This window comes from Geospiza fortis, unplaced genomic scaffold (assembly GCF_000277835.1).
Source record: "Geospiza fortis unplaced genomic scaffold, GeoFor_1.0 scaffold41, whole genome shotgun sequence".
NCBI lineage: Eukaryota > Metazoa > Chordata > Aves > Passeriformes > Thraupidae > Geospiza > Geospiza fortis.
Window position 1 is genome coordinate 13,372,134 of NW_005054299.1, and position 11,228 is coordinate 13,383,361.

The window sequence follows — 11,228 nt, forward strand, 5'->3', positions numbered from 1 at the left end:
GCAAGCTCCCCCCCTCTTTCTCTTTCTCTCTCTTTCTCTTTGTGTGTTTCATCCTTCAGGACACAAACCTGCAAGTGCGCTCGTTTAACTCAAGCTGCCTCGACTTGCAACGTGAGTCTGTGAATTTGCAGGAACATTTACAGGTCTGGGGATCTTGTACAAACAAGTGCTTTCTCCTCTCTGAGCAAGGCTCACAGTGACTGCAAAAAGGCAAAAGGAAAGATGTCTAAGCTACAGCGCTTCAGCAGAAAGAAAATACACATGCAACACCCTGAACATCAAAGCAATCCCCTTGCCCCCTCCCGCAGCCCCCATGCTGCCAACTGGAGTGCCATGGGCTGATGGATTTTCCAGCAGCACCTCAACAGCCCCAGGACAGCAACCCCTTGCATTAGCGCAGAGAAAGGAAACAGGCCTTCTGCACAGTATTCACAAATGCTGCATTGGATCCATTGGCTCAGGCCAGAGGGAGGAAGAAGGGGAAAGCAAGGATGGGAAGGTGAGAGGTCCCAGCCAGCTATTGACATATCAGTGAAAGGAATTCTCTGAAGTGGACTATTGGAGTAGAAAGAGGCCAGCGGCTGAACGAGTTAAATACACAGGGTCTCTCCTCCCCTGGAAAGCAGCTGGGCTCCAGCACCACATGCTGACCCCTGCAGCTGGCACTGCCCTCCTTTCTGTAAGCCCCATCCCAACCTCACCACCTAGGAGTCTCCTACGGAGGGGCCATGAATGTACAATGCAGAATTTTGTGAACCACCATGAGAGAGGCAGAGCGAAAGAGACAGACAAGCCAGCAAATCCAGCAGAAAGAGAGAAAAAAAACCAGAGAGGCCCCTCCTGGCTCCCCAGCACCCCCTCTCTGGCTTCCCACTGTCCCACCTCTCCTCTCCACCTGTGACTCCACCAGACACCACGCACACACGTGTACACACACACACACACACACATGCACGGCAGATGCCAGCCTGCCTGTCACCACTCATCATAGCAGTGAGGACACGAGACAAGCGGTGGAAAGCAGATGACAGAGATACAACCGGAAGGCGTGAAGAGGTGCAGGGTACTCGTCCACCCACCACACTCTTGTGCCTTGGGACAACGGTCACCACTAATGATTAGAGAGCCAAGCAAGCTAAAGCCACCTTCCCTGAGATAGCCTTAGTGCCAGAGCAGTGCCACCACCAGCTCTGCCCCTGCAGGATCTGCAGCCCACCAGTGACTGGGAGGGGAAGGTGAGATTTGAGCGAGCAGCAAGCAGGCAGATTGCTTTGGGGAGAGGGAGGGAAGAGAGTCTACAAGCAGAGGACACAAACGTACAAGCTGAGTGGTTTGTACCGGCCTTTCTTGCGCTTTCTCTTTTGACCCTTCCCCCTTCCTCGTTTTGATTTTCTGGAAGAAAAACAAAAAAAAAAAAAAAAAAAAAAAAAAAAAAAAAAAAGAGAAAGAGAGAGAGGGGGAAAGAAAGGGAGAAACAGAGAGAAAACGGAAGAAAATGCAAGGAAGAAGAGAAAAAAAAATACAGCCATGTGCCTTGCTGGGAGGGGACAAGCACATGAGGCAGGACTGGAGGGTAAATCCCAGGGCTGAAGCACAGATCTCCACCTCGCACGCACATTCACCGGCTCCAGTGCTCCTGTCAGCTCTGCAACCAGCCTGCCCACAGCCAAGCCAACACCAGGGAACTCAGCAGAGCCCACCTCCTGCAAGGCTGCTGAGAGCAGAGGCGGATCTGCTGCAGCCTCAGAGGGGCACCTGCCCCCTCCAGAGAGGGGCAGTGGGAAAGGGGCAGGGGTGAAGGGGAAGGAACAGAAAGCTTTGTGAAAGCATCGCGCCACCACGGTGAGTGCAGACAACCATACCAGGCAACAAGCACAGCTGCACAACGACTGACAAAAGGCAACCTGAGTGAAGGGCTCTCTTCAGGGAAGAGGAAACCACTCTGACCTGACGCACTGCCCAGTACTGGGCCTAGGAGGGGGCAGCTGAGCTCCAATAGCTCTGCTGCAGGGTGGGTGGCAATCCTGCCTTGGGACAGGAGCACTCCACAGACAAGGGAAGATAGCTGATCTCTGAGGAGCTATCCAACCTGAAAGGCTTTGCTTATCCACCTCACCTCCTGCCTGGGGTTCAGAGGACCCCAGGAGACCTTACTTGGATGTTTGTAACATCTCCTCTGGCAGCCTCTATTCTGAGTACTGAAGAGTAAAGAGGGGGAAGAGGATGGCCTGACCTAGTTATTTTACCCAGGAGATAATCAGCAAGCAGCTTTCAGTTCTTCCCTCCTTTCCCTCCTGTCACTGTCCACGTGGACCTGCCACACAGACAAGCAGATGGAGCCAAGGTACTGACTCCATTCTGAAAAATTCACCAGTTGCTTCTGATTCTTGGGCAGGGGCTGAGCAAGCAGGGGCTAGGATATGCAGTCCTGGACACTAACCATGGATCTCTATGGGCCATTGAGAGCACAGGGAGCGAGGGAGGCTGGAGCCTGTACTGCTCCTTGAGCCACATTAGCATAGGAGCAAGGGAGAGACATGCAAGGAGAAGGCCCTAGGCAGAGCACTAGGGCTTGTCAGGCAAATGAGTCCCAGCTCTGAGGCAGTTCAGCAAAGGCTCCCTCGTTCCCTGGTGCAGCCCACCTCGGGAGAGAGCTGTCAAAGGGAATTGGAGGGACAGAAGAGAAAGCACCATAGGTGTCTCCTAGGCCCTGTTCAAGTCGTCTCACTGGAACAAGTGTCAGAGCATCAGCTCAATCCCAGTTCTGCCCTACATGTCAGGCAGGAGTCACAGGGAGACGGTGAGGGGAAGAAAATCAACCTGAAGGGAGGAGAGGGGTACCAATATAACAAGACTTTCAATCTGGCACAAATCAAAGCACATCAGTCTCTCCCCTCCCTTCCCTTCCTTCCCTGGGGAGTGCAGAACCAGCAAAGAGCAGGCAAGGTGCTGTTAGAAGAGGAAAAGTGAATGCAACACAGTCCGAGCTGGCTGCTACACCCACACCCCATCCTCACCAGAGCTCATACAGACCAAACTCTCACACACCTTCAAACTACAGAGCCACACAGATGGACCGTCCCTGACACGGCCCTGTGCAGAGAGGACTGTTGGCTGCACGCAGTCTGATGCAGCCAGGAGCAGATTTCCAGGGAGAGGAGGAGAGGCTGGAAGGCAGCTAGAAACATACAACCACCAGGAGAGGGGTGAAAAAAGCTCTCTCTCTCCTGTTCACTCCCTCGGTCTCAGATTCAGCTTCATCTCCAAATATTCACTCCTTCCTCTCCAACTCCGCACCTCTAAATGGCAGAGTTGCTTTCCCAGCCATGTGCAGTCCAGCTGATCCTCTCGCGCAGAGAGATCATTCTTTCTTTTCAACGTTGTTTTGTATTTTATGCTCATCTCTGCAACTACTGCAGGATTAGAGCTTATTTTTCTACTTTCCACAACCTTTTTACTTTGGAGAGGAAGAAAAGGGAAGGTTGTGACTTAAGCTCCTTCAGGCCACTAAAGCAAACTCATCAGATTCAAAAAAACCCCTCATGAAAGCCTTCACCGAGACCCAGCTAGGACATCCACCTCCCTTTACACCCTCCCAGGTCCCCACCCAAACAAAACCAGTGTCACATCCTGCATGGCAATAGTCCTGCCTCCACCAGGCCTCTACTTCCACCTCTCCTTGTAGCCAGCAGAGCTCCTACCAAAGCTGCTGTGAAAGAAGCCAGCAAGTACTCACTTAAGCAGCAAGAAAAAAATTAATAATAAAGAAAGCCAGCAATTTGCAGTAACCAGAAACACCCCAGGAAGAGGGAAGGGGAGAACAGGGGCTGCACCTTGAATCCATTCCAGCAGAACAGACACGATGGGACTTCCCTGACTCGGGAAAAAGCATTAGGAATGACTGCCATGGCCATGGGTCATGCAAGGTCCATGTCTGGGGTATGAAGGAAGGACCATCAGAAGTGGGTTTCTGTGACCACCTGGAATGGATTCAGAGCATCGCCCCATGCAGTACCATATGCCATTTCCAAAAACACCTTCTTAAAGTGAGTATATCCAACCAAAGAAAAGGGCAAGGGGCAGTGGGGAGAGGAAATGCCAACCAACCACCAAAAGAGAAAGGAGGAAAAGCTTGTCACTTACTTTTCTTGTTTGTTTTTGACATCTTTCTTTGGTCTGTGGAGGAAGACAGAACAAAGGCTTCATTAGAAGAGAGCTTATCACATATACTTCTGGTATTATCCCCAGTTCCCACCAAGTCCAGGGAAGGTCATGTACACGCAGCATTGCAGGACGCCCTCAGCACTGGTTAAGGGGCCTGACTCAAAGTGGTTTTGCTCTCCTGTTGACCCTAGCTGGTAGCTAGGGCCAAAAGATCCCAGGATGCAAGCTAGCACTGTCCACCTGTGATAGCTAGGGATGGAAGAGCCCTGACAGCAGAGGGCTTCTTTTCCCAGGCTCAGCCATCCCACTGCAAACCAACCGAGAAGGCTGCAGAAGTGTCTGAACAAGAGTCCCAACCCAATGGCAGAAGAAAGGAAAGGCTCAGAGTAAGTTTATTGCAAGAGGAACCAGTGCTGCTCCATTCTCACCTGCAGTCACATTTACTGTGCTGTAAGAAGCTCATGTGTGATATGTGCTGACTCTGATGGGGTTTAATTCTCATGATCTGGAATGAAAGAAACAGAAAGGGTCACTGCCTGCTCACTCTTCATGTTCACAGCCCCAAATCAGGCTGCTGTGCAGCAAAGCACTCACACCCCAGGTGCTCCTGGGAAGAGCAGGGCAGAGTTCGAGCTAGCTCTGAGGCCCCGTTCTCCCAGCCAGGGAAGGCCTTTGATCACAAGCGAGCGGCAACACCAGACTTGTGCCAAAGCTCTGTTTGCTCGTGCATGCCCAGTGCCAGCACTGGTGGACTGCCTTGGAGACAGGCATGGGAGAGGGTGTACCCCCATAGCAAGGTCCTCAATGAGCCCTCCCTGGTTGATGCTGGACATCCAGCCTGCTTGTGCAGAAGCCATGCTTCAGTCTCACACAAAGGTCCCAGACGAAAATTCCAAATCCAACTCCTTTTCCTTAAGCCAGCATTCCTCCCCAGCTGACATCTCACTTTCTCAGTAACTTAACACACAAAATAAATCTGGAGATCTGTGTTTAAAAGACCCTGCAAAGCCAGACATCACCAAGACCCCAGCCCAAGGTATATCCAGAGAAGTTATTTAGAAGCTATGGAATACTGTCACATTCTCTTAAGCCAGAGCATGGCTGGAAAACTAGCTCTAGATATCTGCTTTATTGCCTCTGACCCTTTACAGGCATGCAAGCATACCAGTCAAGAACTGTAATTCAGCAAGGAATGGTAGGAAGAAAACCATCCCCAGCTACACCAAGCTAGTATGGCTGGAGCCTGCAAGTGGAAAAGCAGTATGGGGAACCATGAGAGAGCACAGGCAGGTTCTCTAACACAGTTCCAACACAGCCCAAAATTCAACTAAAAGGACCTGCTGGTTAATCACTTAGCCCTGCACATCTCTCACAGATATTAAAAATTCACAGCAATATTTACAGTGGCCATTCAATAGGCTAAGGGACAAAAGTAGGTGAGGGAGCTATGGGTTGTGGGTAATGGGTACCAACACAATTTTGGATAAGAGCTGGGATCCAGTCTCACAGGCAAGGGCAGTAACTAAGCTCTCTTAAAGCAATTTGAATCTTTCCCCAAAGGCCCAGCCTTTGCTATGGCCACCTTCAGCAGTCTCCACACAAAGGAGGAAGAGCCCAGAGACAGAAAGGCTTTTCCAGCTGACATAGAACAGTTTGTTTCATAGATCCCCTTTAACCCCTGCCGTGGCAGGATAGCTAAAGACCCAAATTCCCTGCTCTGTTGGTACAGGCTGACCTTACATACCCTTCAGGAGAGAGTACTGACAGGTTCTCCCCTTTTGCCCACTCAGCTGCCTTCAGAACAACAGCTGTGTGTAGAGTTAGGGTGGTGCAAGGGCCCAAGGAGTATCTTCTTTAGAAACTGAGAGACAACACCATCAAAAATGCTCCTTTGCATTCTCTAAGCACAAAGCGCTCCTTTGCAGAAACTCTCCTTTGCATGCTCCTACCTACTGTATTTCGGCAGGAGCCAAAACACAGACTCTCCTCTTAGCCTTAAACAGACATAGGCAACTCATCTTTTAACCTTGTGTGGTGTAACACAGAGCACCAGGGTCAGAAGAAAGGTTCCCTGGGGTAGGTTGCACTTCCTCTGAATTAGCTGGGAGCTGGGACTTGGGGTGGCTGTGATGGCTGTCTTGCTTCCTTCCAACCAAGCATGGCAGATTGCAAGCCGGACCCTCACCTCCATTGTGACGTTGTACACATCCACAGGGACACATTCTAGGCCCTCATCGCCGCAGCAACCCGCACATCTCATCAGAGGCACGCAGGATGGCTTGAATATGTACTCCACCTCATCAGGGTACTCCTGGAAAATGTCCACCAGGGTCTCAATAGTCCTGCAGAAGCTGCGCTCGTAGACTTCCAGGAATTTGATAACTAAAAGAGGAATGGAGGGAATAAGTTAATGCAAACTTAGCTCAAGAATGTGTAGGGCTTCACCCCTTAAAGTGAGCCAGACAGTTGCAACACAACTACCCTATGCTCTTCACTAGCAGTCTTGCAGGCCTAAATCCATTGTCTCTGCTCTACATACACATACATCAAGTGGGAAGGGAAAAAGACAATCTCCTCCTACAGCTGCTTCAGGGCAAAGGCAAGATGGACAAGAGAGCTCATTGCCTTCCCGGTACCATGATGCACGCCACAGCTGACTCGTTCCCAAACCTCTTCTCTGCTATTCCCCATACTCCTGGTGTGCTGCCACTAAGAGTATCAGCTCAGCCAAAAAAACCCTGAAGCTGCAGCAGATAATCTGCGCTCTGGACTAAGGCCCTTCACTGGTTTGCCCTTTACTCCCTTTCAAAACAGTCAGCGGATGCCCCAGTGGTTTTAAAGCCAGAAGCATCCTTTGTACGGACCCCAGTGCACAGACACTCCTAAGAGCAAGCAGAGGCTCTGAACCATGGAGCTATGCATCTTCACTCTTCCTGTCATCTACCTCTTTCGGCCATGCAGAACATCCACCTCAGCAGGTCACCAGGGAACCATGACAGCATCCACTACAAGTCACAGCCTCCATGTCTCCACACTGACCACTTTCCCAGACCGAGGAACCAAGCCACCCACTGAAAGATTCAAAGTAGGCTCGCAGCACCCCCAGGATTAACCAGACTATATATTTGGCTACTGAACCACAATGAGACAGTGTGGGAGGGGGAACAGGGTGGATCTGCCATTATCCCATGCCTTCCCTACAAATGGAGCAAACACTAACCGCTTGCGATCTGCACTGATTTCACAAGTATTTCTCAATGTTTCCCAGTTTGTTGCCAAAGCTTCATTTTGCTGCTTGGTCAAGGGTTGGAGAGATTTAAAGAGATGAGAGATAGTACAGATAAGTACACACACACAAACCCCAGATGCTAGTATAGTACTGCAAACAGTGAGTACCTGGAGCCCTGCAGGCCTCCTAGCTCTAGCACCACACTGGCAACAGAGGATGTCTCACATGGAGCAGAGGGTAAGAGTATGCACAAGGAGATAGTACCTGCCCCATGCTGTTATGCACTATAATGATCCACCTGTACAGCATGCAGAGTCCTCCAGCACCAAGGTTGATAACTCAGAGTGATAAGAGCAAACTGCTTGCATCATGGAAAATAATGGTCTCCAGTAAGCGCTTCTAAAGTGCCCTGAACTTGTGACAAACTAGCATAAAGGTTACTTTGCCACAAAAATGCAAAAGCTGCAGGGCTTGGAGCTCACAGCCCGCAGTTAATTGTTGAAAGTTAATTCTAGGTCATGCGGGGCTGACAGTGCCATAGTGCTGAAGTGCTGAGAGCGGGTATAAGAGGGCAGGAGCTTCCCTCCAAGGAGTCTGAAGTGTCAGAGAGCGTGAGCAGCTATTAAAAGAGAAAGTGGCTTGTGAAAGGGAAATGCAGCCTGGCAGGCATGGACTGCTTGTTGGTATTCCTTGTCTAGAAGACAATGTTTCTGTTCCTTGTTCCTTCCCTTCCTCTTCCCTGCTCCCCTAAATGCTGTATGTCTCCTGTCTGTCCTCCTATCTTGTCTGTGACTACCTCCTTCTCCTCCTTCTTCCTGTTCCCCTTTGGAGTGACCTTAGTCACCGCCTATGTTCCAACAAGTTGAACAATTTAATACGTGGGAAATTCTGCGGGCACAAAGATAGTCGCTGAACTACGCTGTTGATTATTCACACTGTGCCAGACACAGGATCTGAGAACTCTGGCAGCAAAGACATAGTTCAGGATCAAAATGCTTACAGACCTACGTCAAGGGGAGGGATGGAAAGTAAGAGGGAGGGAAAGCAGCAGTTACCTGTGCAGATCAAATGCTGCTCGCCACACCAGTCTGGGATATAAAGGAGGCAGAAAACAAGAGTAGAAAAGTGAAGTGAAACTGACTGGTATCTGTCATGCTTTCCTAAATATTGCATTATCCAGGCATTTGCATTACTCCAGAGAAACCAGACTACAGAACAGGCCCCAGAGCAGCATATTCAACTTCTTTTGCAGGGTCTTTACTTTTACAGCTACACTCCGACAACTATACTTGAGATCTGAGAGATTTGACAGGACTAAATCGTTCCCATGAAGAATTTGGGAGTTTCTATGTTTACTTTAAAACATGATGGTTTTCCAAAGTCTGAATCAGCCTCTGAAAAGGAACCAGGGAATCTTTTCCTAGCTGCCAGTCAGAAAATCCTGCCACAAAAGGCACATTGCCTTATTTTGCTGGACACAGAGCATTCACATGGAGACTGCACAACACTCCATAGTTCATTTGCACAGTTAACACCCAAACCAAACCAGAGCACACGACTGAGGTACAGTCAACCTCACAGCAAAGCCCTGCCCTTTCTACCATACCTACCCTTACTCCCATGTACTGGGAGTTATACTGCACACTTTGCTGGGCTGATTCTGCCTGTGCTTCCTTTCCATTGGTTGTGTCACAAATGGAAGAAGGTCTCCTTCATGGCGAAGCACAGAAGGTCACCGAAGGACTAACACCACTAGGTGCCCTCCCTTCCTGCAATCTGGGCTTCAGCCCACATTAGAAGTTAATCCCACAATTAAATCACACTCCTACCCTGCAAAACACCTCCAGATTTGAGTCAGAGGTTCTTTGTTGTGAATGGAAGTGGAAGGAAGGTTAAAACACAGACAGGACCCACATTAACTATTCAAGGCAGAGTTTAAGTTCAAATTTGGAGCAGTTGAGTGAGAACATGCTGGACTAGAAAAGGAGAAGTCTCTGATCATTTTGCCTCCCTCCCCATCAACGTCTTAGCAGCAATACAAACACACTGTTATTTTGAAAATAAAAGTGCAGCCACAAGTGATGGTGGTTTCCTTTATTTATACCAGAAAATCTTTTCCCGTGAAACAAAAGAGTGTTTGTCTGACCCCTCTACGACTTCCTGTGCCACAAAACATGTGGAAGCCTCTCTTGAGCTCAAAAGGGTAGGGGCTGAAGCTAAAATAACAGTCTCCAACCAGACTAAGTCCATCCCAAATAAAAACCTGTCACAGTCGGACATCACAGAGAAAGCATAAAATGGCCAAAGACACAAACCCACCTTTCAGCCCAAGCCCCTAAGAGCTTCAGAGGAAGGAACTACAGGACCGTCCCTGGGTAACAGAGGTCCATGATCATCTCCTCTTCACAGAGGAGAAACTGAGGTATAGAGAGAGGACCTCTAAGTTCAAACCACAGGACAGAAGTAGAGCCAGGAGTCCTGACTTTTATTTCACAGATGTATCTACACTGCAGAACCTGAAACAGCACCAGACAATAACACTGAAGTCTCACCACTTACATTCCCAGACCAGCTTCTCCTGCAATCCCATCAACCTTCTTGTGACAGAAGTTAATTCTGTTTGATTCTTTCCCTCCCCAGGAGGGATTTGTTGGGCACAACAAATGGCACAGATGGGGACACTAGCTCTTTTCTACCAACAGCAAAGAGCTGGTTACCAAAATAAGCCTCACAGCAGGCTCCATCTTGATCCCTCTGAAGTCACTGAACCTTCTTCTGTTGAGCCAGCACAAAATGGACACCTACCCCAAGCAGAGCCTGCCACAAACCTCTGGCAACACACATGGAATCTGTCACACCAATAAAGTTACAGAAATTGAAACTGACTGCTACGAAAAAAAAAAAGGCAATCTGGGCCCACAGTGCTGGAGCCCTCTGCTGACCTCTGGCTGGAATAACGCTGGAGGTCACAGCCCGTGGGGACCCTGCAAGGCGTCTGCCAGACCCCGCCATGCAACAAGTGATCTGCTCTGCTACGCAGGTAAGGGGAAAACATGGTCAGGATGGTCTTAAAGCAGGTGATGATCACCTCAGCCTGAAGGTTCCGAAGTCCACAGCTCTTTTATCCCACTGCTGAACTGAGGACTGCGGACAGAAGCCAACCTCCTGACACACATGGGGCTTCACCAGACAGGGAGCTCGCAGGAGATATCTCTGACTAACCCAGGGGCTGACTGCCCTTCTGGTCTACATTTACTTGCATGAACCAATGAGGCAGGGGACACTGTGACACCCTGGCCTTTGGGCAACTGGAAAGACACAAGATCACAGCAGTTGCAGAGACACCACCTTGTTTCCCCACCAGGAAATGGTCCTGTCCATACTGGACAACCAGGAACCAATTATTAGAACCCATCAGAACCTATCAGAACCCTAGAGTGCCATTCCCTGAATCTGCAAAGTTTGCCAGCCCAAACCAGAATAAAAAGGTGTATTTTTCAAGCCTGGCTCTTTACAGCACTTAGTAATCCCCTGACTGCGGGGAGAGGTACCTGAGACTGCTGGGAGGCACGAGCCCAGAAAATCATCCTGGACTGCCCCTTTCTCCTTCTCTTCCTCAGAGACCAGCCGTCTGGGGGCTGCTCCGGCCTTTGTTCAGGGATCAGCCCCGGCCACCCAGCTGGGCATCACCAGCCCTGCCAGGAAAGAGGCGGGCAGCAAAATTTGACAAATCCCTTCCTACAGCACTGTGGTGAATCCCCAGCAAGCCGCGCGCCGCTACTCAGCTCTTTGTGTGCGCCCGTGTGTGTGCAGATAGATATATATATATAAATAT

General features: G+C 49.8%; 1 protein-coding gene across 1 annotated transcript in view; it reads right to left on the minus strand.

Annotated features, from left to right (window-relative positions):
• VEGFA (vascular endothelial growth factor A) overlaps positions 1 to 6,855 on the minus strand; it is a 12,031-nt gene extending 5,176 nt beyond the window's left edge. The window contains exons 1-7 of the mRNA XM_031059701.1: positions 6,801 to 6,855; positions 6,350 to 6,546; positions 4,593 to 4,669; positions 4,144 to 4,176; positions 3,834 to 3,980; positions 1,321 to 1,392; positions 69 to 200 (exon numbers count right to left, since the gene is read on the minus strand). Coding sequence (XP_030915561.1) covers positions 69 to 200; positions 1,321 to 1,392; positions 3,834 to 3,980; positions 4,144 to 4,176; positions 4,593 to 4,669; positions 6,350 to 6,546; positions 6,801 to 6,855 — 713 coding nt within the window. The remainder of the gene's footprint in view (positions 1 to 68; positions 201 to 1,320; positions 1,393 to 3,833; positions 3,981 to 4,143; positions 4,177 to 4,592; positions 4,670 to 6,349; positions 6,547 to 6,800) is intronic.
• Between the last annotated feature and the right edge of the window lie 4,373 nt (positions 6,856 to 11,228).